A 25713-nucleotide genomic window follows, 5' to 3' on the forward strand; every position below is an offset into this window, starting at 1 on the left:
GGCAGTTGGAGAGACATTAAAATGAGTAGAACCGGCAATAAAATAATTCGTTAGTTCACACCAGTTGTTAAATCTTAGGGGCCTAAAATATGGCAGGAATCACTTTGGAGACTTAAACCAAAGCTCGCAAGGAGCTCTCCAAAAGGACCTGCATTAAACACTAAAATAGCCCTCTGGCTTGGGTCTTTTGGGAAGCCCGTGCCCCAAGGGCAGGTTGATGGCCGAATTGCTATTTGCCTGCCACAACCACTTTCCACTACCTTTTTAGGTAGGAAAACAAATTTCATATTCTAGTGAGACATCCGGGCGAATACGGAACCCAGAATTCCGTAGACTCCCAACTAAACAAAGGAATCCCAAGTGGGGTCCTGTGAGGCGAGGAGAAAAATTTTCCAGATGCGGAGGCCCAGGCCTAGCCAACACGTTAATGATCCCACAAAACGAGCAAATGCCAAGTGGACAGAAAACAAAGGCTTTATTCTCATGGGCTCCCAACTTGGCCTCGCCACCAGCCAAAAAGGAGGTCGCAAGTAAATAGGCTCGGGAAAACAAACCTAGTAAAGGACGAACGAAAGGGACATATCTGACGACTGGAGCTGCCCAAAAGTCATTTCTCAGGAACGCGTAACGGAGAGCCAGGTTCAGCCCCCGGACTCGATAGTGGCCCCAGTCCAGAGAACTCCCGAGCCCGGCCGCCCGAAGCTCCGCCGCTCAGCCCGTGATGCGCACATCGGAGCGGCGGCGAAGCCGCCGAGCCCGCGCCGCCTCGGGCAGGATGGCGAGCAGCTGCTCCTGCACCAGCATCTCCACGATCTGCTCCTTCGTGCGAATGTCGGGTCGCAGCCATTGGCGCGAGAGCTCCCGCAGCTGCCGGAACGCCTCCCGCGGGCCTGCGGCATCCTGGTAGCGGAACTGCCGGAAACGCTGGCGGAACGTCTCGGGGCCGGGTCGGGAGCCGCCAGGCTGTGGAGGGGAGCGCGGAGCGGCTTCGGCAAGCGGCGGGGAGTCCAAGGCTGCGGGCCTCAGAGGCAGCTCGAGGGCCGCGGAGGCAGCCGCGGGAGGCGTAGGAATCCCTTCAGACACCTTGGCGCTGGGACTGGAGGGTTCGGGGGCAGACGGTAGGGCCTTAGGGCTCGACGAGGAGGCCGCAAAGTTACGCTCCGGACCTGAGCTCAGGCCGGCTCCTTCTTCCTCCTCTGGCGGCGACTTGAGGCCCGCAGCAGCCGCCAAGCTCGGCTCCGTCGCAGCCATGACTCCTAACTCCGGACCTCACCCTTTGTTCCGCAGGCGTGGGCTCAGCACTGCGTCTGCGCGGGAGCTGGCTGAGGAGGGAGACGTTTCGCGCGTCAAGGCCCATCCCACAAGGCCTCCAGGCAGGCGGGCGGGGGAGGGCCGACAGCGCGCCCAGCTCACCAACTCCCCAAAAAGACTCGAGGCTGCCGGAAGCGGAAGTCTCCATTAGCTTCTAGGATGAGTTCGGCGCCAGAGGGCCCGGAAGCCGAGTCCCAGCTCCCGGAAGCGGCGCCCCCTAGCGTTAGCGAGTCGAGTCAGGAGGTGGATGTGACGGGGGAGTGGCGGCGTTCCCAACTAGGCGTGCGCTGGGCTTCTCTTCACGAGGGCTCCTCCCAGCACCAGTTAAAGGAGTCGGAGTCTGAGGAGGAGAGGGTGGAAGACGAGCTGGAGGAGGAGGAGGAGCTCCGAGGGGTCTTGAGCCCGCAGGTGATCCGCACCTACCGCTGCTTGCACGCCTCCTTACTTGACCCTGACTAGGATGATAGCGAGCCACGGTTTCGCTGGGGCCGGCGTCCGACCGGTGGCGGGAGCGGGATGGCGGGACGGAGGTCGGGCACTAGGGAAGGTCTCGACCCGGGGAAGTCCTCTCTCCCTCAAAAGAGGAGGGTAGTGGCACTTGCCTTATTGACAGGATGACAAAATACAAGGGTGTGTGAAGATCCCCAACACACATAGTAAGACTTGCCCCTGCCATGGCACAAAATGTATGCTCAAGAACTGTGCCATAATTATTTTTTGCGTGTCCTTTGAAACCAGGGGACAAGTGCCTCTGTTCTGCTTTTAACATTAAGATTAGTAAATAGACTGTAGATGCCTTGCCCCATATGGTGGCCACTAGCCGCATGGGCTTACTGAGTCCTTGAAATGTGGCTAGTCGGAATTGAGATGTGTTGTAATGTAAAATACACACAAGAAGATATAGTACCAAAAAAAAAAAGGTAAAATATCTCAGTATTTTTTACATTGATAACATGTTAGGTTGATAATATTTTGCGTATGTTGGGTCAAATAAAGTATATTATTAAAATTAACCTGTGTCATTTTACTTTTTAAATGTGACTACTAGAAAATTTTAAATTATGTGTATGGTTTGCACTGCGGCTGCCTTGGTGGTGTCCCCCATTTCAGACTTGTTGAGAGGATTAAATCATTAAAGCCCTTGGAAAGAAAGGGCTTTTTAAATGTTTGTTACCGACTTCATTAGGTAGATTGCTATTTCTGAGCTACAGTTCTTTTATCTGTAAAATGTGGAGGTAAGAAAATTTACCTCAGAAATCATGAGAATTCAGCGAGACAGTGCATATAAAAGCATCTAGCTCTGACAACCCTTCAGTAAGTGATATATTCTATTTGACAGCTGACTCACAATTATGTTTTGTATTGCCATTTCACAGGGAGGGAAACTAAGGCCCAGAGACAGAAGCCTCATGTGAAGGGTTTTGTATCTGCTTTGTGCAGAAGGAGTGGGCCTGTTTACTGTAACTTGCAATACACCAGCAGCCCTGATAGAAAATTTGCCTCCCCCATAGGATGTGCTCTCTTGGATAGGTAGAAGTGGATCCTCACAGAACAGTTTTCACAGCCTAAACACCTTGAAAGTCATGTAGTGGGTCTTGAATATTTTTTAGTTATTGACGTTTAAAATTGGGAGATTTCACATGCAAATCTGATCTCTGGCTTTTGTGAGAAAGTGGATGAGCTGAACACATTGGTCCCACCCACATTCCTGCCAATCAACAATTACTTAGAGCTGAGTAGCATTCTTTTAGACAAAGATGCTCAGTCCTGTCCTGAGGATGGCCTCAATCCCCACCACTCCTTTTTGTCTCTGAAACAGAATGCTGTTTATATTTACTATTGCTTTCATGTTGTTTTCCTTAAAGGTGATATTTTTCTTTATTTCCAGAGGTGGGAAAACAGAGGCGTAGAGTTTGTTAGGCCTACTAGCTTCAAACCTTTACTTCTGCCTCGTCCCTTGGCATTTTGATTCACTGCCCTGAGTGAACCAACCAACAGTCCTATTCCCTGGGTGGTAACAGGCAGTCAGTATCCAGGGCTAAGAGAGCACATCAAACCTTGCTGCAAGGATGAAGAGTCATGGAAGACTTTACTGGGGAGGAGAACTTTAAATTGAGATTCAAGAAAAAGGGTGGATTTAGGGGCATTCTAAGTAGAAGGCATTGCCAGTGCTGAGGCACAGAGTGAATGGGAGCAAAACTTTGTGGAAACTTTAGACTACAGGAGGGAGTGGCCAGGGTCTGGGAAAGGGATAAAAGCTGAGGTTGGAAGGTCATTTGGAAGTTAAATCATAGAGAGCCTAGAGTTCCATGTTGAAAAATTGAATCCTTGAACTCTCAGGAAAGGGAGTGAACTCTGTGGTCCGTGAAATCACAGAATGTTAGATCTCTAGTCCATTCCTTGCATCCCTATTAGAATAATGAAATATTAGAAATGGAGAGATCTTGGAGATCTGCTAGAATTATGGAATGTTAGAATGGAAAGGACCTTAGACATCAAATCCAAAAATTAGATTCAGTTATTCTGAACTGTATGGGTGAGTAAGCCCCCAGAATCTGAAAAAAAAAAAAAAGTTACAGTATCTCTTCTGGAATTTTCGTACATCTGCATATAATTTCAGGTGGTTTCCAGATATCCTTGAACCCACCCACAGGGCCCAGGTTAAGTTTAAAATATATTTATATGTGTTCCATTCTCCTGAATTTTCCAGGTTAAGAAGTCAGTGCACCACAAGGAAATGGATTGGTCCAAACTAAAAAAACTAGTAAGTGTTTCCATGAGAACAGAATTCTTTTGACTTGTAGTACAATGTTCTTACCATATTAGGCCTTTTCATTAGCACTAGTTTGGAAGCTCACTTGGGAAGGGATCCTAAATGATGCATCTCCTATCACTTAGCTTTCAACACAAGGCCGAATTCCCAGTTGACTCAGGAAATGTTGAATCAAGGAAAGAGGCAAGCAGTTGGTTTCATCTCTGCAGGGGAGCTCTAATATGACTCCCATACTCTTTCAGACACTGGTGTCTTTTGATGGTGTACTGTTGACGGTTGTGGTATAGAAGCCTGGATACATTCTTTTTATATGGAAATAACCATAGATTCATAGAAAGTTGCAAAAATAGAACAGAGAGGTCTCATGCACACTTCACCCAATTTCCCCCAGTGGTAATGCCCTACATAACCATAATACAATGTCAAAGCCAGGAAATTGACAATGATAGAAGCCACAGAGTTTATTCAGATTTCACCAATTTTATAAGTACTCATTTGTATATGTATGCAGGCTTATGCAGTTTTATCATGCAGCTGTACCACAATCAATATCTAGAAACATTTGATGAGCACTAAGATCCTGTAACCAAACTAACATGAGTTTGATTTTTAATGAATCACAGAGACCACACCACGTAGAGTAGTCTCACAAAGTAAACTTTATTTGCAGCAACTAAGGAGATCATGGGTAATAACTTCTGAAGCTGTGACTCCCTAAGCAAAGATGAATGGATTCCTTTTATTTGGGGTTAAGATGAATATTTAGATAAGGAGGGCCTTGTCATCACATGTTAGAGGTGGGCATAAGATTGTGCATGCACCTTAAGGATCCACGCCTATACATGCAGTGTATATTATGTAAATGAGGCTTGTGCTCCTCCTTGAGTGGAGATTTTAGTATTATCATGTTTGTTTGTTTATTTATTTTTTTAAATTTTACTTTTTTAAAATTTCATTCAAATTAGCATATAGTGCAACAATGATTTCAAGAGTAGATTCCTTAGTGCCCCTTACCCATTTAGCCCATCCCCCTTCCCACAACCCCTCCAGTAACCCTCAGTTTGTTCTCCATATTTATGAGTCTCTTCTGTTTTGTCCCCTCCCTGTTTTTATATTATTTTTGTTTCCCTTCCCTTATGTTCATCTGTTTTGTCTCTTAAAGTCCTCATATGAGTGAAGTCATACGATTTTTGTCTTTCTCTGATTGACTAATTTCACTTAGCACAATACCCTCCAATTCCATCCATGTAGTTGCAGATGGCAAGATTTCATTCTTTTTGATTGCTGAGTAATACCCCATTGTATATATATACCACATCTTCTTTATCCATTCATCCATTGATGGACATTTGGGCCCTTTCCATACTTTGGCTATTGTTGATAGTGCTGCTATAAACATGGGGTTGCATGTGTCCCTTCGAAACAACACACCTGTATCCCGTGGATAAATGCCTAGTAGTGCAATTGCTGGGTCGTAGGGTAGTTCTATTTTTAGTCTTTTGAGGAACCTCCATACTGTTTTCCAGACTGGCTGCACCAGCTGGCATTCCCACCAACAATGCAAAAGAGATCCTCTTTTTCCGCATCCTTGCCAACATCTGTTGTTGCCTGAGTTGTTAATGTTAGCCATTCTGACAGGTGTAAGGTAGTATCTCATTGTGGTTTTGATTTGTATTTCCCTGATGATGAGTGATGTTAAGCATTTTTTTCATGTGTCATTTGGCCATCTGCATGTCTTCTTTGGAGAAGTGTCTATTCATGTCTTTTGCCCATTTCTTCACTGGATTATTTGTTTTTTGGGTGTGGAGTTTAGTAAGTTCTTTATAGATTTTGGATACTAACCCTTTATCTGATATGTCATTTGCAAATATCTTCTCCCATTATGTCGGCTTGCCTTTAGTTTTGCTGATTGTTTCCTGTTTATTTATTTTTTGAGAGAGAGAGACACAGAGTGCGAGCTGGGGAGGAGCAGAGAGAGAGAGGGAGATAGAGAATCTGAAGCAGGCTCCAGGCTCTGCACTGTCAGCACAGAGCTTCACGCGGGGCTCGAACTTATGAACTGTGAGGTCATGATTTGAGCCAACATCAGACGCTTAACCAGCTGAGCCATCCAGGTGCCCCAAGATTTTAGTATTATAGTGAGGTGAAGGTAACAGTTGGTCACCCCATGGTCCATCTGCACAGGTGTGAGTCAGGATTGTGTTCAGACTGGTCTGGGTGATCTGGGCCTGCTGCAACTCTTTGTCCAGGAAGTTGTTATTGCTTGAGGGTTAGTTTTTGTTCCCACCACAGGGATGTTATGCCCCTTGGGGTCTTTTGCCTGAATTAAAGATAAGCTGGAAAGAAGAACTTAAGGAAAAATGTGGGACAGAGGTTGGTGAGTACAAGCAGGTAGGCAGTAAAAGTCGGGTCTTCGGGTCTGGCTCTGACAATCCCTTTATAATTGCTACCACTTTATAGTTACACCCATTCCTCTCCGCTAACAGCCCCCCTATCCTTAGCTGCAGGCAACCACTAATCTGTTCTCCATCTCTATGATTTTGTTACTTCAAAAAATGTTATGTAAATGGAATCACACAGTAAGTAGCCATTTGGTACTGGCTTTTTTCATTCAGAATAAATCCCTGGAGATTCATCTAATTCATCTAGGTTGTTTCGTATGTCAGTAGTTTGTTCATTTTTATTGCTGAGTAATAATCCATAGTGGGGATGTACACCATGGCTTGCTTATCCTGGCACTGGTTGAAAGACATTTGCATTATTTCCAATTTGGGGCTATTCCAAATAAAGCTGCTATGAATTATTTTATAATATGGCTCAGATAAATCAGACTCTTTCTGAGCTTGGAAGTAGTAACTACCTCACAGAATGGCTCTGAAGAATCAATGAGGAAATATATGCAAAGGAACTGGTACCAGGTTTGGTATTATTTAGGTGTTCTTTAATTTCTTACATCAATGTTTCATTGTTTTCATCATACAGAATCTGCACATTTTATGTTATATTTATACCTAAGTATTTTGTGTTTTTAGTGCTACTACAAGTGGTATTGTTTAAAAATTTTTAGTTTCTAATTGTTTGATAGTATATAAAAATACAATTGATTTTTGTCTAGTTACTTATATCCTGTTACTTCATTAAACCTGGAAACTCACCCCCAATGGGATTTGTTTGTTTGTTTGTTTGTTTGTTTTTGTTTGTTTTGTTTTTTAAAATTTATTTTTGAGAGAGAGAGAGTGCAAGCAAGGGAGGGGCAGAGAGAGGGGGACAGGAGATCCGAAGCAGGCTCTGTGCTGGCAGTAGCGAGCCCAATATGGGGCTCAAACCCTCGAACTGTGAGATCATGACCTGAGCCGAAGTTGGACTTTCAACCAACTAAGCCACCCAGGAGCCCCTGTTTCTTCTTTTTTACTACCAACCCCCCAGTACAATTGCCATTATTTACTTGTAAGAGTCCCAAGTTAGTTGCTGTTTGTGTTTTGTCCAAAGTTTTTAGTTGTAAGAGACGAGGGAGAGAGGCTGTAATGGGATTACTGCATCTTGCTTACCACTGGAATTCATTATTCATTCTGATGCTCAAATTATCCTGGATTTGACCAGTGGGAACCTGCTCATGTCCTTTTGTATCCTTTTGACATATGCCATCATTTTTTGAAATTTTCCTTAGTTTTAAGCACATTGTACCTTCCCCATCCCAGCCTGGAATCAGCCATTTCTCCAAGAAACCTTTATTCTTTTAGTGGAGAATGGTGTTTAGAAACCAGGATTTGGACACTGGGTTTGTTCGTTGCTGTTGGAATAATTGCTGCTCCCAGGCTCCCTCAGGAACAAAGCTAGGGTGTGTGTATGTATGCATGCATGCGTATATGTATGACTCCCTCATGAACAGAGCTAGGGTGTATGTATGTGTATATGAAAGCATGCATGTATATACCCCGAAAGTTAGTAAAGGAAACCTCAACTGAAATTGGAGTTGGAAAGGCCAGTAGGGGGAGCTCTCACCCAACCACTTGTGGCCAGTTACCCCAAACTGGAGGACAAGTATCTTCCATCTCCCAATGGAAAGGTGTTACTACTTCACTACCTGGGCAAAAGGAAAGGAGATAATTCTGGCCCAGCAACAAACCCAGCCAATGGGAAGTGCTGTGGCTCAGCCAATGAGAAGCGATCATCTTGAACTCTTACTTTCCTCCCAGGAACTCTCACCTTTCTTTTGCTAATGACTTCCGTGCCCCACCTCTTCTCTGTGAAACCCTTCCATTTTGCATAACTCTTCAAAGCATCTCTGTTTGCTAGAGGAGGTACTGCATGATTTATGAATTGTTTGATAAAGCCAATTAGATCTTCAAATTTACTCAGTTGAATTTTTGTGTTTTTACCAGTGTATGTATATATATATATATATATATATATATATATATATATATATATACACACGTATATTTATATCTCTGTTTCTGCATCTGTCTCTCTCTCTCTAGAAATCCATGAGTTCACACCAACAACTTTACCTCAAGTTTAACGCCAGGGGGTTTATTCCAGTTTTCTCCCTTTCCATACACTTAATTCCCTTCTTCAACAGAGAGAAACTTGGCTCTCAAGGTCTTCTTTGACCTATCCTCTTACAAGTAGCTAGTCTTCTGTAGTTGCTTCCATTCCCCCAACCCTGCCCAAGGCTTCAGTGCTACTTGCTATCCCACCACAGCCTCCCTTCACCCCCCAGGCAGATGCCCACCATGGCTGGCCCCACCTATGGCTTCTAGACAATCATTTAGGAATGGAGAGAAAAGGGGAACATTATTATTTTTAACTTAAAGAAAAATTGTGGTATAATCTGCAAAACAAAATTTACCATTTTAACTATCTTTAAGTGTATAGTTCAGTGGCATTAAGTACATTCACATTGTCATGTAGCCATCACTACCATCTGTCTTCAGCAAATTTTCATCTTCCCCAGCTGAAATTCTATACCCATTAAATAATAACTCCCCATTCACCCCTCCTAGCCCCCGAGACCACCATTCTATTTTCTGTCTCTGTGAATTTGACTCTTGTAGGAACCTCATATAAATGAAATCCTACAATATTTGTCCTTTTGTGTCTGGCTTCTTAGCATAATATTTTCAAGGTTCATCAAAGTTATAGCATGTATCAGAATTTCCTTCCTTTTTTTAAAAAAAAAATTTTTTTTTAACGTTTTATTTATTTTTGAGACAGAGACAGAGCATGAATGGGGGAGGGGCAGAGAGAGAGGGAGACACAGAATCGGAAGCAGGCTCCAGTCTCTGAGCCATCAGCCCAGAGCTGGACTCGGGGCTCGAACTCACGGACCGCGAGATCGTGACCTGAGCTGAAGTCGGCCGCTTAACCGACTGAGCCACCCAGGCGCCCCAGAATTTCCTTCCTTTTTAAGGAATATTCCATTATATGTATGTTGTGCATTTTGCTATTCATTTGTCAACGGACATTGGGTTTTTCTACCTTTTCACTATTGTAAATAATGCTGCCATGAACATTGGTATGCAGATATCTTTTTGAGTTTCTGCTGTTAATTCCTCTGAGTATATACCCAGAAGTAGAATTGTTGAATCATGGTAATGCTATGGTTAATTTTGAGCAGCTGCCGTACTGTTTTCCACAGTGGCTCTACCGTTGTACATTCCCACCATCAGTGCACTTTGGTTCTAGTTTTTCCCCATCCTTGCCAACAGTTGTTATTTTGCATTATTTTCTTAATGTGAGGTGTTAAATAGAAATTTTTAAGGTAAGTTACAAGTAGACAGGACATTCATATTTTCAAAAGATTTAGTAATCTAATCATTTCATTTACACTCACCACACACTACATACATCATTTCAGAAGGCCAACTGTGATCATGGTGAAGAGAAAGCAGGTTCAGCTAATGAGGTGGTTTGGATAAAAGGCCCCCAGGATGTTCCTGTGTGTATGTGTGTGTGTTTTATTTTTTATTATGAAGTCTAGGAAGCTTGCCCTAATCTCTCTACTGACTTTATTAATTTCTTTTTGATAACCTTTTTTATCAAATGTGTTTGATCTTCGGGTAAAGATCTTTTGATGTTTTGATGAACTGGAGGTAACTGGTCTAGGGTGCTTAATCTGGCTGGATTATGTTTGCAGTTAACTCAGTTATTAGTAATTATTGTTTGTGATAAACCAATGTAAATTGAGAAGCCTGGATACTTTATAATCCTTTCCCTATCTTCTCCTTTCATTTATTTTTATTCAATTGCAACCCTCCCAGTTTCTAGTTTTCACTGAACCTGTTTATAGTGTGGTGCTTTACTAGGAGCTGTGTTGTACTGCATTGATTTTGTTTTATTACTTAAAAATTGATATATTCACAGGTGCCTGGCTGGCTCAGTCAGTAGAGCATGCGACTCTTGATCTTGGGGCCATGAGTTCCAGCCCCATATTGGGGCTAGAGTTTACTTAATAAAAAAATTTGAGGGGGGGAAGCCTGGGTGTCTCAGTTAAGCATCAGATTCTTGGTTTCAGCTCAGGTCATGATCTTACAGTTCATGGGTTCAAGCCTCACACTGGGCTCTGCGCGGACAGCATGGAGCCTGCTTGGGATTCTTTCTCCTTCTCTCTCTGTCTCTGTCTCTGTCTCTCTCTCTCAAAATAAATAAATTAAAAAATTTTTAAATTGATGCATTCATTTTAATAGGTGAGATATATATACACCCAGTATAAAATTCAAGTCACAAAAGAATAATTGTTATACTTCTTTTTCTCATTCTTTCCCATCCACTTTTAATTATTGTTGTTAGTTCCCTTTATATCTTTAAATATGCTTATACATCTGTTTCGTGGTTTATCAGGTTTAAAAGGCATCTTAAGATTTACAGCTATAGGGGGGCCTGGCTGGCTCAGTCGGTGCACTCTTGATCTCGAGGTTGTAGGTTTGAGCCTCATGTTGGCATATAGAGATTACTTAAAATCTTAAAAAACAGAGATTTACAGCTATAAAAGTAGAAGAAACCCATGTACTTAACCCTTCCACTCTCTCTGTGTATCTCCATACCTGTTAGCTCTGCTATTTCTTGGTTCCATTTTAATTGTTCATTGACAACTCCTTCACTTGCTTTATGCAATCCTGACCTCTGCAAGGCTAGCGTCCTTTTTTGATGTTTCTGAAATTATCTTCAATTCTGAGGTGGGTTTTTTTAAAAAACAAAACAAAACAACACTTCTTTTCTGACCTTTGCCAATGCCATCTCCTCCAGTAGCTTCATCATCTCTTTGAAGTCTCTGCACCTTTGCTTTAAACTCTTGTTTTTAAAATGTATTAAGCCCTTTGAGTTCTTTGTTGTTCATGATTATCATCTGTTTCATGTTAATTTTTTTTCTGATGCATGCCTTTTATCTGCCATTTGTTTTTCTTGCTCCCTGCCTCCTTCTCCCACTTTTCTGTAATATATAGGTCTGGTGCTATTTATTTATTTTAATTATAAATCCCCTTTAAATGAAGTGAGTTCTTTCTGAACCAGCCATTTGCTGGAGGTAAGCGTGGAGAAGGGACTGAAGTAGAATTCCAGACTGGCAGAAAGTGTCTTAGGGTCATTAGCAAAGCTCCTTCTGACAGAGGTTTTGTGTGAGTGAATGGGTTTAGTTCTTTCCTCTTCCGGCAGATAGAGCTTGGCAGCTGCAGGGCTGCAAAATGGCCTGTGTGCATTTCCCTGTCAGCCCACATGCCCTGCTCTCCTTGCCACATGCCAGTGGCACCAGGGAAGCTCGCAGAGCCCAGCTCTCACCATACCAGCGTTCTACAGAAGATGCTGTTGGGTCTGTCTTCAAGTGTTCTGACCTTTTTGGGAGAATTTGGAACTCTGCCAGCTCTCCCAGGGGCCTGCAGCCCCAGGCATTTTCTGTTGGCTCTAACCCCCTGACTTGCCATTTTTGCACAGGCCAACAAGATAGCTTTCTACTCTAAGCAGCTTCGCTGAGGGTTTTCTCTGGCCATGGGTTGCTCGGTCCAGAAAAGCTAGCGAGTGAATGCCACCAGGGTAGCCCTTAACCAATGGGACAGCTCTGAAGCATGCTCTGTGCAGTTTTACTAAGGTCCTGGCACATTGGAGCCCTATTTGTCTACAAGAGTGACCTGTTCATTAGTGTGGCCCTCTCAAAAATTAAAAAAAAATTTTTTTTTTAAGTTTGTTTAAGTAATCTCTACACCCAGTGTGGGGCTCAAACTCACCACCCTGAGATCAAGAGTCCCATACTTTTCCCACTGAGCCAGCCAGGCACCCCAAAATTCTTTATTTTTTAAAAAAATATTTTTTCTTTTATTTTTAAGTAATCTCTACAGCCAACAATGGGGCTTGAACTCCGAGATTAAGAGTTGCAGACTCCACCCACTGAGCCAGTCAGACACCTCTTCAAAAAGTTTTTAAATATATGAAGAAGATAAGATGATTTTTCTCCTTAGCCACGTTAACAGATTATGGATTCTCTATTGACCATCTTTGCATTTCTGAATGATGTTATTTTTAGTAATCTCTACACCCAATCTGGGGCTTGAACTCATGACCTTGAGATCAAGAGTTGCATGTTCTACTGACAGAGCCAGCCAGGCACCCAAACTAATTCAAAATTTTTCAAAACTATCAAAACAAGCCAGCAGGCTAGTTATGGCCTGTGGACCACAATTTTGCAACCACTGGTTATATAGTCAAAGGACTTTAGGCCTGAAAGAGGCCGTATAGATCCTATATTAGGGGTTGCAAATAGGTAACGTGCCTGGCAGTTAACACGATTTTGTGAGGTGAGGACTTTGGTGAATTAGAGAGCCCATTCCCCAACTAAAGATAACCAAGTTAAGTTTTAATGATATTTTAACCAGAATACCATGTGAGTCAAATAAAGCAGTCTGCAAGCCCAATTTGGCCCATGGGTGGCTGGTTTGTGACCTCTGCCTGCTCAGCCTTACTTCCTGCCAGGACTCTGGGGCATCTCACATTCCAGCTACATCTCATGCTCCCTGATCAGGCCCTGCCCTTTCTTCAATTTATCTTTATAGCTTTATTGTAGTCCAGCTTTCTCTTATGGCTTTCTCTTATGGTTTCCATTTCCACCATATTGTGAACTCCTTGTGAACAGAGACCATGTCTTATTCACCTTTTCACGCTTTGTATGTAGTTGGAGCTCTATAAATGTTTGTTGCATAATTCTTACAATTAGCAAAACAAGGACCTTAAAAAGAAATTATTTGTAGAACTGACTCTAACTCAGTTTTTGAAAAATTTTTTTAAATGTTTATTTATTTTTGAGAGAGAGACAGAGTACAAATGGGAGAAGGGAAGAGAGAGACACAGAATCCAAAGCAGGCTCCAGGCTCTGAGCTGTCAGCACAGAACCCGACGTGGGGCTCAAACTCATGAGCTGTGAGATCATGACCTGAGCCAAAGTTGGGCACTTAACCAACTGAGCCACCCAGGGGGCCCTCTGACTCAGTTTTAAAAGGAGGATGGGGTGCCTGGGTGTCTCAGTCTGTCAAGCGCCGGACTCTTGGTTTCGGCTCAGGTCACGATCTCATGGTTTGTGAGTTCAAGTGCCACATCAGGCTCTGTGCTGACAGTGCAGAACCTGCTTGGGATTCTCTCTCCCTTCTCTCTCTGCCCCTACCCCACTTGCATGTGTGTTCTCTCTCTCAAAATAAATAAACTTACAAAAAAATTTTTTAAATAAACGGAGGAAAGTGAGGCCCAATGTGGTTAAGTGATTTACCCAAGATCACAGTAGAATAGGACCAATGCCCTTTCTGACATTCTATTCTGCAACAGTTCAATTATAAGATTAGAAACTTGGACAAAAATGACACTTTTTTTAATTTCTAGAGCTGACTTTAATGTCTGAGTCTCCAGCCTGCCTCCTTATAGACAACTTAATTTAGATGTCTTCAGGTAAATTGAGATCCAGTCCAGTAATTTTGAGGGAATGTAATTTCATGCTGATTGATTCATCTTAGGCCAGTTCAAGGTTCTCCAAACTTCCTGCCTCTTTCTCCCCAGTACTGATCCAATTCCCAGGGAAATTATACAACCACTGCTGGCAAGAGGTGAAGTAGGGAATGTCTACTTTCAGGGTCTCATCAGGTTCTTGGTCCTACTTACCAGTATCCTCCAATGCCCCCTTTGTGAGTCTGTCCTCGCCACATCACTTGCCTGTCAGGCAGCTCCCAGGACCCATCAGATACCTCCCTGTCCAGAGCCACCTCCCACCATTTCTCTTGCCTTCCCCATCCCCAGTGGTTTGTTTGAGAAATCCCCTAAACTTTTGTATTTCCTTTCTTAAGACCAGGTCTGTGGAAGGGGAGGCAAAAGCCCCACACTGCTCTTCTCTCTTTTTGTCTGAAACTTTCACGTACTCTGTTTTCCCTGAGTACTTTGCATCTTTTCTCCAGGTAAGGGGGAAAAAAACCAATTTGATCTCTTCTCATCTTTGTAAGTGGTTAGTGGCTCACCCTAGGAGTGGTGACCTTTGAATTGAGTAATTCAGAGCTTGGGTCTTATTCACCATCAGACTGTCTTCACCATGTTGTGTCCTTCCATTTGGCAGTCAGTGGGTAGAGGGTTGGCAGATAGGTGTAGCTGGTTAGGAATGGCAAATCATGCAGTACTTGAAGTCATCAGGGTTTTTTGTTCGTTTTGTTTCAAGTTTATGTATTTATTGAGAGAGAGAGAGAGAGAGAGGACAGGGAAGGGGCAGAGAGAGAGGGATAGAGAGAATCCCAAGCAGGCTCCATGCTGTCAGTGTGAAGCTCGACACTGGACTTAAACCCATGAACTGCAAGATCATGACCTGAGCCGAAATCAAGAGTCAGATGCTTAACTGCCACGCAGCACCCAGAGTCGTCGTTTTTTATTGAAGATTCTTGTATGAGAGCAAATTGGGATGATCAACTGCCATCTTTAATCTAGTAGATGGCAGTACTTTAGATCCTATATTCTTCTCTACCTTTGGAAGGACCTCAGAGTCATTGAGTTCTAGCCACCAAATTCCTTTCAACATTTTAACCTCATTTAGCCAAGGACTTCTGATTTTTTTTCTTTTTAATGTTTATTTATTTATTTATTTATTTATTTATTTATTTTAATTTTTTTTTTCAACGTTTTTTATTTATTTTTGGGACAGAGAGAGACAGAGCATGAACGGGGGAGGGGCAGAGAGAGAGGGAGACACAGAATCGGAAACAGGCTCCAGGCTCCGAGCCATCAGCCCTGAGCCCGATGCGGGGCTTGAACCCACGGACCGCGAGATCGTGACCTGGCTGAAGTCGGACGCTTAACCGACTGCGCCACCCAGGGACCCCAATGTTTATTTATTTTTGAGAGAGAAAGAGACAGAGTGTGAGTGGGGGAGGGGCAGAGAGAGATAAGGAGACACAGAATCTGAAGCAGGCTCCAGGCTCTGAGCTGTCAGCACAGAGCCCGATGTGGGGCTCAAACTCATGAAACATGAGATCATGACCTGAACTGGTCAGACGTTTAACCGACTGAGCCACCTAGGCGTCTCTGGAGGACTTCTGATTTTCTGAGTGTTCCTGATTTGCTGATTTAACAAGATTTGTAGGACAGTGCCATACAACAACACTTCAGGGTCTGCCAAGTTCTAAGCCTCGGAGTGCCCCCTAGGCTGAGGTGTTGGGTGCTCCTCCTCCCAGCCCAGAAACCTCCTACTTCCTTTAAGATGGCCCCATGATTGGCAGTCAGTTAGCTACTTGGAGCCTCAGTCTTATGTAGGGACTGGGTAGGAGGCCCCTCACCTTGTGGTTGTTGTGAGGATAAATAAGATAATGCCTGTTGGTGCTCAATAAATATTAGACTCCCAGATTCCAATTCCTTCCCACTGCCTTCTCTTCCAGAACCCTCCATTGTGACGTAAGGAGATTCTGAGAATGAGATTTTCTCAGAACTCAAGGCTTTCAGAAGCTGTTGGTAGGGTATGAGGAGTGGAGAGGAGCTTCTACCTTGCCACTGCAGGAAGCTATTTGTTTCTAATATAAGTGGATTCTTTGGGAAGGATTTGTGGTCCTACCCTTGAAAGGCAAAGGGGCTCGTTATGCCATTTGCCAGCTCAGGAACCATGAGGAGATATAGAGTGTCTTATTCATGGCAGATCCTGAAGAAGGAACTGGTGAGGAGTGTCAGGGGTCCTGGGAGGGGAGAGTGGGAGGTTGCACAGACAGGTATTTTGAGGAAAGGAGAGGCAGGTGTAGGAGGGGGCCCACCCTGCACCTTTTTGGGGTTACAGCGTGGCACAAAGGGTAGACTTCCATGTTAGGCTTCAGAAAGACTGAATCCTGACCCCTTCCTTTCCTCTTGACAATGGGCTTACCACAGGCTACACTCCAAGCCCCTAAGAACGGCTCTGTATCCACCTTTCCTGCTATTGTGAAATCCAGAGAGAATAAGGCCTGGCAGCAGGACAGAGTGATAGGTTAAATTTATGGACCCTGGAGCCAGACTGCTGTGTTCAAATCCCTATCACCTGTTAGTCCTATGACTAATATTAGTATTAGGCAAGTTACTTGATTTGCTGTGCCTGTTTTTGCCTCTGTAAAGGTGATGATAGTATCTACTGAATTGATTTATTGTTGAGGGCTAAATGAGCCAATACATATAGAGGGCTTAGAATAGTGCCTGACAATGGAAAATTGGTATGTGATGAGTATTAATTTTATTTATAAAAACTTTCTCCATATTTCCTGCAGATATGTATTTTTCAAAGAAAACATTACAATTACAGGTGAACCTTCTTACCATCCCATTCTGTTCCTCCTCACTGGTGACCACTTTCCTGAGGATGTGTACCCTTCCTATCTAGATTTAAAAATTTTATTACATTTGTATGTATTTGTAAGCAACATAGCATGTAGCACATTTTTTTAAGTGGTATCAAAAATGGCATCATTTTTCAACCTTTTTTTCACTCAAAATTTTGTGTGAGCTTTACCCACATAGACATACATGTACAAACAACTCTAGTGCTATGTTCACTCCTCTTACTGTCTTATAATGTGTTGATACATTCAGTTGTTTTCAGCTTTTCCCATGGGAAATGCCTTCCATTCCCCAAATCTGGTAAGCATAAAATGGTATCATTGTCACTTTAACTTACTTTCTGTTATCTCTAGTAATGTTCCTCCCCTCCCCTTCCCACCCCCTTCCTTCCCTCCCCCCATTCCTTCCTTCCTTCCTTCCTTCCTTCCTTCCTTCCTTCCTTCCTTCCTTCCTTCCTTCCTTCCTTCCTTTCTAATTTAAGGTTTTATTTTTAAGTACTCTCTACACTCAACATAGGGCTCAAACTCACAACCCTGAGATCAAGATTTGCATGCTCCACTGACTGAGCCAGTCAGGTGCCCCCAGAATCTTTCCTTCTTTCCTTTTTTTTTTTTTTTTTAATTTTTAAGTGTATTTATTTTGAGGTGGGGGGCAGGGAGAGAAGGAGACAGAGAAACCCAATGTGGGGCTCGAACTTACAAATGGTGAGATCATGACCTGAGCTGAAGTCAGATGCTTAACCAGCTGAGCCATTCAGGCACCCCTTTCCTTCCCTCCCTCCTTCCTTGCTTCCTTCCTTGCTTCTTTCCTTCCTTCCCCTCTTTCCCTCCCTCTCTCTCTCTCTGCTTCCCTCCCTCCCTTACTTCTTTCCTTCCTTCCTTCCTTCCTTCCTTCCTTCCTTCCTTCCTTCCTTCCTTCCATGTACATTTTTTTAAAGTTTATTTATTTTTAGAGAGAGAGAGAGAGTGAGCAAGCATGAGAGGGGCAGAGAGAGAGGGAGAGAGAATCCCAAGCAAGCTTCACACTTTGAGCATGGAGCCCAATGTGGGGCTCAATCTCATGAACTTGAGCCAAAATCAAGAGTTGGATGCTTAACTGATTGAGCCATCCAGGCACCTGTTTCTTACCGCCCCCCGCCCCCACAGCCCTCCTTCCCTTCTTCCCTCCTTTCTTTCTTCTTCTTCATCTTCTTTTTTTAAAATTTTTATCTAAGTAATCTCCACACCCAATGTGGGGCTCAAATTCACAGTCTCGAGATTAAGACTAGCATGCTGCTCCGACTGAACCTGCCAGGTGCCCCTCTTTTCTTTAAAAAAAAATTTTTTTAATGTATATTTATTTTTGAAAGAGAGAGAGAGAGAGACAGAGCATGAAGCAGGGGAGGGGGAGAGAGAGAGGGAGACAGAATCTAAAGCAGGCTCCAGGTCCCAAGCTGTCAGCACAGAGCCTGACGCAGGGCCCACAAGCAGCGAGATCATGACCTGAGCCGAAGTGAGATGCTTAACCAACTGAGCCACCCAGGCACCCCCGGTGCCCCCTATTTTCATTACTTACAGGTAATCTGAGTTTTACTTTTGCATTACCTATTCATATCCTTTGTTCATTTTTCTTTTGGGTTATATGTATTTTTCCTTTGATTTATAGAATTCTTTAAAATTAAAAAACAGTTTGGGATAGTAATTTTTTGTAATAGCTATTCTTTGTAATTTTGGATAATAATCCTTTTTTGATTATGTGCATGGCCAATATATTCCAGTCTTCAGTTTGTCTTTTCATTTTATTTATTATGTCCTTATTAACAGAAGTTAATAAAAGTTTTTAGCTTTTGAATTTGTTTAATTATAGAAATTTTCAAGCACAGAAGTTGCAGTATATGTAATGATCACCCCTTAGATATAACAGTCAGCATTTTGCTACATTGACTGTACATATTTGTGTTTGTGTTTGTGCATAGGTGTGTGTTTGCTCAATCATTTGAGAGGAAGATGCATTTTTTATGACACTTCTTAAAAATAAAGACATAATTACAATGTCACTATAATATTAAGAAAATTAACACTAATTCCCTAATATCATCTAATCTCTCGTCATATTCAATTTCCTTATTTGTCCCTAAATAATGGCTTTTACAGCTTGTTATTATGAATCAGGGTCCAATCAAGGTTCATGCTTTACATTTATTTGTATGTCTCTTAAGAAACTGGGTTAGTTGACTTGTAGATTGCCTCACATTCTAGATTTGTCTCTGTGGTGTTGAACTTGTTTCCCTATGCCCTGTATTTTTACTTGGCAGGCAGAGGGTGACTGCCCTTACTCCCAAATTCATACTGGGATAAAGAGTCTGATTTGTTCTCAGTTCCAATTCCAAATTCCCAGGTTCAAGGAATGCGTGGAATCGATGGCCCAGCTTGGATGAGTGATTATATTAGTTTCCTATCACTTCTGTTAACTAAAATATCACACAATTTAGGGGTGCCTGGGCGTCTCCATCAGTTAAACGTCCAACTCTTGGTTTTGGGTCACATCATGATCTCGCGGTTTCATGAGTTTGAACCCTGAGTTGGGCTCTATACCAGCAGCACAAAGCCTGCTTGGGATTCTCTCTCTTTCCCTCTCTCTCTGCCCCTCCTCCACTTGGGCTGTCTTTGTCTTTTTCAAAATAAATAAATAAACTTAAAAAAAAACATATCGCACCGTTTAGTGGCTTAATACAGATTATATTATCTTACATTGGCTGGAAGTCTGGCATGGGTCTCCCTGGGCTAAAATCCATGTATCAACAGGGATGCATTCCTTTCTTGAGAGTCTAGGGAAGAATGCATTTCCTGGACTTTCTAGCTTCTAGAGACTACTTACATCCCTTGGCTCACGGCCCCCTTCCTCTGTCTTCAAAGCCAGCAGTGTTGCATCTGCTTGACTGTTCTTTCCTCAGATCCATCTAATTCCAAAATACAAGCTCTTTGTATCACTGTACCCTACTGTTATTTGTGCTGTTTTCTGGACCAAAGTGAAGGACTTGGTATATAACTAGAGCTGGGTTGGTGAATATTTTACATGACCAGCTCTTGGGGAGGGAGGTGCTCCCATTTGTAGTAGTTATCTGTTTCTGCGGCATAAATACTCCCCGCTGTGGTCATTTTTGGGCTACCAACATGATTTGAACAGGCTTGAAAACTTTCCGAAAACATAACCATGGCTCTGGCACACCACTCTTCCATCTCACCTTGTTAGCAATGTCCAGCATGCTGGTGGCTGTTAAAAACAAATGGTTTCTACGATCTTGTTTGTTTTGTTTCCACAGGGGCTGTACCGGCTCACCAAGGATATCATTGTGATGATCCGAGTGTGTAAAATGTTCCGCCAAGGCCTTGGGGGATTTCGGGAATATCAGATCATTGAGACTCCTCACAGAAAGCACCCTATCTTTTCCTTCTGGGATGTAAGCAGCTGGCCTTGGCAGGATTATGAGGGCTTAAGGCGGGGGGGGTCCAATAAATAGCACCCCACTTCCTAGTCCATATTCTGAACCAACAGAAGACAAAGGGAAAAACAGATAGGAGACCCATCTGTCACTTTTGTTAACAATGGGACTTCTATTGGAGAAGTGACTTATATCATCAAGTGAGAGGATGACCTAGAACTACATCCCCAAATTAGACAACCTTATGTGCCCAGAGACAGCGCTGGACCAAGGCAGGCCTCCACTGTGGACCAGGACTTCCTGCCCCACATTCACGACAGAGGAGGACAGAGAAGAATGTGGGCTCAGAGGGACAGAGAAGGAATGATCACACCCAGTTTTTCTTTCCAAAATTCACCAAGGAGTTTAAGTCGCTCCTTCTCAATGTGCAAGAAAGGGGCCGGTAGTGTTCTACCAGTGCAACTACCTCCATGTAGAAAGAAACATCCGGAGTGGGGAAGAGGCTATTTCCATATCAGTGGGAATCAAAGGAGCCAGAGAAATCCAGAAGTCTCATTAGAGTCCGGGTTTTCTGAATGCCTACCACTGTTCATCTTCTCTATCTTCTTTCCTGTCCCCCCCATTTAAACAAGGGAACACATGCATGGCCCTGCTCACTCTGGAGACCATGCTGTCTAGATTTTCTAGAAGGTTGCAGTTTATGCCAGTGATAGCTCATGTGCCCTTTTTAGCTCAGAAAAGTTGATCACCTTCTGTTAACCTGTTCTGGATCCCCAAAGGTGTCTTCATTACCATCCAGGACTCCAAAGTTTTTCCCAATCCCTGGATGAACTCTGCCCATTTTCCTTTTGTGCCTAGAGTGACTAGATTCAGCCCTGCTTCCTAACTCCACCCAGTGATTCAGTCCAAGAATTTGCCCCAAATGGTTTCTGAAGGAGAGGGATATGGGCAGTGCTGATGAGTGAAAGAAAGGCAGTCTTAGATTGGTCTTGAAGGGGCCAGCAGGTATGTGGGGCTGAGTTTAAGATGTAGCAGGGAGTTGGGGCCTCTGGGTCTGCAGAAAGGAAGAGAATGCCGTATCTAAAGACATTCAAATACATATATTAAATTTTTTTTAATATTTATTTTTGAGGGCGGGGAGGGGAGGGACAACCCACAAACTGTGAGATCATGACCTGAACTGGAGTTGGAAGCTCAACCAACTGAGCCACTCAGGTGCCCCTCAAATTCATATATTTTAAAGACATTATTCTGGCCAAACCAACTGAGTCTGCAGCCAGATTCTGCCCTGTGGTTGGGCCATAAGTTGGGAGGGGATGAAGTGGAAGAATTGGAACCTGAGAGACTGAGGTTTGCTGTCAGCAAGGACATTCTGACTCAGGGTGTCATCATGCAGTGGTAACGGGAGTCTTTGTTTACCAGAAGACTTGAGCTGGTGCCTGGGCATTTGGAAGTTGAAGACCCAAATCAGTCTTGTCATTGGGGAAGTGTGAGGCCAAACAACATTGCCTAGGCAGGGTGGCCTTGGGCAGAGCAGAAGCCTCTCAACGGCAGCCTATGGGAGTCATATGTGCAATGGGCAGAGAGCTGGGGGGCCGGAGTGTGGGGTTGGGTAGAGAGACCAGTTTTCATCAGAGCATGTGAATTCATATCTTTCTGAGTACCACTGCTTTCCTTCACTGGCCTTCTTGAGAAGCACCATACAGGTACACAAGCTATATATGGGGCAGTTGGGTGGGGAGGACCTGAGGTATGCCTACCTAGACAGATGGGTGGGGGTCCTGGTTTGGCTCAGATGGTGGTCAGGGCCTTGTTTGTCCCTTTCCTTCTCCCCAGCTGCTCCTAACATATCCTCCCCCTTCTCTCTGCCTCTTCCTCTACCTTTCCACAACTCCCCTGCATCCATTAGGAGATAGAGTTGGGTTGGTTCATGCCTAAGATCTCTTACACCTCCTCCTCCTGGCCATATTCTAGAAGACTGTATACTCAGTGTGTGATCCTTGGGAAGGTTCCTTCACTCACCTCGAGTTCAAAATGGAGCTCAGTAATACCTGCTTTGTCCTGATGATGAAATGGAATAAATAAGGAAGAAGCATATGCTTGGCTCCTTATAGGCACTTGGTGAAGATTGGCTTCATCGGTGCCTCCATTTTATCCCTTTTTGTCCCTCTCCACTTTCCCATTTGCTTCTTTCCCCCTCTTTCTTTTCTCTTTCCATCCTTCCTCTCTTTATCCTCCCCCAGCCCATATTTACAATGACACATTGTCAATTCTGGGCCTAAGTCTGGGTCTGAATTTGGGCCTTTGAGGTAGACATGAGAGGGCCAGCTGGTAGAAGGGTTTCTGTGGCTTCCTGACCACCATGGGGATGGGGACGCCGGAGGGTTTAAGTGCAAGATTTTAGGAGCACTCTTGCTGATTCTCTTTCTTCTTCCTCATTCCTTTCCCCCTCCCCCCCCCCCCCCCCCCCCCCCAGAAAAGGAAGCAAGGCCGAATCACATTTGATACCATGGACTTTGTTGCAGAGGAGGTATGTATAACTCTGACCTTGCTGGCTGGGAATTTTCTTTCTGCATGATGGCCTGGAAGTAGCATTGGGCTGAGTATCAGGACAGCTGGGTTTAGTCCAGGTTCTGCCACCAAGCCAGTGTGTCATCCTGAGCTAGCCTCTTAGTTTCCTCATCTATAAACTAGCTGATCTCAGTGATCCCAAGATCCCAGTCCTGACTTTCCAAGGCTGTGAACCCTGCCCCTCCCCTGAACCTGTTGTTGCCTTAGAAGCTGAGCAGAACCAGCAGGGAAGAGCTCCTGTACTTGGACCTGTGGACACACAGCCAAAGGCAAAGCAGAGGCTGTGAGAGCTCCAGGCAGAGGAGAAATAATCAGGGTGGTGGGAAAAGCCCAGGCTTATGTGTGAATTCTGACTCTTTCAAGTTTTCTGAGAGACACTGGGTACACCTGTCTCCCACATGGGTATCAGATGGCCATTCTGGGGAGTGAATGACTCATATCTGGGTGAGGCTTTGGACATGTGACTTGTTCTCTGAATTTCAAGAATTGTTATCTTCCCAGTTTCTTCCCACCAAATCTTGGATATTAAATTAAAAATTTAAATTTAATTTAAATTTTAAAGGGGTCTACCTATTTATAGGAAGGATTTGAAGTTCTTACCAGTGAGACCTGACTTGACCCTGGCCTGGGGTAGCCATGTTGGTGTTTCTCTCAGGGATGGGAGGACAATAGTTTTGTAACTGGTATCAGGACCACCTGGGCCACTCTCTCCCCCTCTCCCTCCTTGGAGCCAGGGTACGGCTTCTGTTGCCTGTTTCTCCTGGGCATGATCTACTTTCTCATGCCCCATGATGTTAAGTCAACCGAATCCTGGGTTTGTTTGTTTTTTTCCAACTTTCCAGACTGGCCGGTGTCTGACACTGGACATTGATGGTTATCCAAGCTTTACTCTTGAGGCAGGAGAAACTCTGAGAGCCACAAAATTCCAAAGATGGAGGCAGTTCTGTGCAGGGCAGTAGAGAGAGAGAAGAGGGCACAAAGGAAAACATCCATTGTATAGGCAGGGCCTCTCAGCTTCCTCTAGGAGTTATCTAACTCTGGCTCTGATTACATAAACCTGCCCTTTGAGTGACTGACTGCTAATGGGCACTTGTTTTCTTTATGGAGTGATGAACTGGTTCTGAAATCAATTGCGGTGATGGTTACATAACTCATAGAGCCTTAAAATCACAGACTTGTTTGTTATAGCAGTTGTGAGACATTGGAAACAATGGGTACATTTCAAAAACATAGTGAAAAAAATTGGGGGAAAAAGCAAGTTGCAGAAACCATATCTGAAGTCTGACATTTATGTAAATAAAAAATAAAGCAACCCTCTATACTGTAACCCTCTATACTGTGGCTGTATGTATATGCATAAGTATATATTAATACATAAGAAGGGCAAACCCTGGTGGTGGAGAGCAGATTTGGATTGGAGGTGGTACGGTAAAAGGAGATTGTAAGCATGTATATTGTTCTGATTTTTAATGGAAAACTAGTGTTATTTTCAAAATTTTTATTTATATATAAGAAAAAGGCCAGAAATGAGTATGCCAGATGTTAATGGCTAAATCTGGGTGGTAGGATTATGGGCAGTCCCTCTTTTTTTTCCTTAATCCTTCCTGTATGCTAGAGGAACACAATGAGGTGTAGCTGGCCTGAAGCAAGGGAGGCTGTGAACCCCTAGAAGCAGGTAGGACCCAAGTCTCCCCAGCCCTGTTTGAATTATACTCCCTTTTCCCCAGACTTTTTTTCTTCCTTCTCTTCTCTTTTCTTTTCTTCTCTTTTCTTTTCTTTTCTGTGCTTTTCTTTTCTTTTTTTTCTTTTTTCTTTTTTCTTTTTGTTTGAGGTCTAAGCTTAGATCTTAGATCTGTGTTTGGTTGTGGGGATACTAGGCGGTGTAACATCCCCACCGATCCTCAAGGAGCTAAGTAGAAATTAAGGTGAGGTAACTTACCTGGCAAGTTAAATAACAGAATAAGTTTTATAGGAATCCAGAGAAGGGAGTCTCTGAAGACTGGGTGTGGCAAGAGAGATTTCCTAAAAGAATTAGGGCCCCTCGTGGGCCCAAAGAATCAGTTCTGTTCATAGAAAGCAGAGGGATCTGTGTTTTGTCATAAATCAACCCTGTAGAGAAATCTCAGTGGGTTATTGATAGCAAGAGAGGGTTAGGAAGGAAGAAGATTGGATTCAGACCTTAAAAATGGCCAACACTTCCATAGTCCTCACTGGGAGCTGGGCCTATTGTAAGCCCTTTACATGTATTAGCTCTGCTATTTATACAGTTAGGTTCTGCTGTTCTCAGGGAAGGCTCAGAGAGAAGTGACTTGTCCCAGGACACACAGCTAGGAAGGAGCAGGCCAAGGTTCAAACCCAGGTACCTGGCACCAGAGCCTGTGCATTATTAATCACTGAGAAACACTGCCCTTGTGTGTGAACATGCAAGGCTTCAGATCTATGGTCCAGAACTCATCATGTCCCACTTTCTTTTGGCTTCTGTGACAACTATGTTTATGTAAGTCTTCTTACATTCATTCTTTCCATAAATTTTTATTTTTATTTTGTTGAGTGCCTACTACCTGTGAGGCATTATTCTAGAGTGGGGTAAATAAGATAGATGAAGCCACTATCGTGTTTATATTGGGGCTTGTATTCTAGAACACCTATATCCAATGGAACTTTCTGAGATAATGGAAGCATTCAGTTGTCTGTGTTGTCCTGTATAGTAGCTAGCAGACACATATAGCCCTTGTGGCTAGTGTGACTGAGGAACTTTTTTTTTTTTAAGTTTATTTTTTTTTAAGTTTATTTTTAGAGAGACAGAGACAATGTGAGTGGAGGCGGGGCAGAG

The 25713-nt window shown here is 43.5% G+C and overlaps 2 protein-coding genes across 9 annotated transcripts in view; one reads left to right on the forward strand and one right to left on the reverse strand.

Moving 5' to 3' along the window:
- Positions 1-456: 456 nt before the first annotated feature.
- On the reverse strand, positions 457-1303 carry SCAND1 (SCAN domain containing 1). Its single transcript, XM_058685470.1, has one exon. The coding sequence runs from the start codon at positions 1249-1251 to the stop codon at positions 712-714; it is 540 nt and encodes a 179-aa protein (XP_058541453.1). The 5' UTR covers positions 1252-1303; the 3' UTR covers positions 457-711.
- A 1873-nt stretch (positions 1304-3176) lies between these two features.
- CNBD2 (cyclic nucleotide binding domain containing 2) overlaps positions 3177-25713 on the forward strand; it is a 68439-nt gene continuing 45902 nt past the window's right edge. For 2 of the 8 annotated variants that reach the window (XM_058685452.1, XM_058685454.1), the window contains exons 1-3: positions 15494-16241; positions 20190-20327; positions 22786-22839. In XM_058685452.1, the coding sequence (XP_058541435.1) occupies positions 16167-16241; positions 20190-20327; positions 22786-22839 (267 nt within the window). In that variant the 5' untranslated portion in view covers positions 15494-16166. Of the gene's footprint in view, positions 4076-15487; positions 16242-20189; positions 20328-21499; positions 22016-22785; positions 22840-25713 lie in introns of those variants that run through there. The other 6 variants (XM_058685456.1, XM_058685453.1, XM_058685460.1 and 3 more) reach the window with 6 other exon arrangements.

Source organism: Neofelis nebulosa, chromosome 9 (genome assembly GCF_028018385.1).
Source record: "Neofelis nebulosa isolate mNeoNeb1 chromosome 9, mNeoNeb1.pri, whole genome shotgun sequence".
In the NCBI taxonomy this organism is placed as follows: domain Eukaryota; kingdom Metazoa; phylum Chordata; class Mammalia; order Carnivora; family Felidae; genus Neofelis; species Neofelis nebulosa.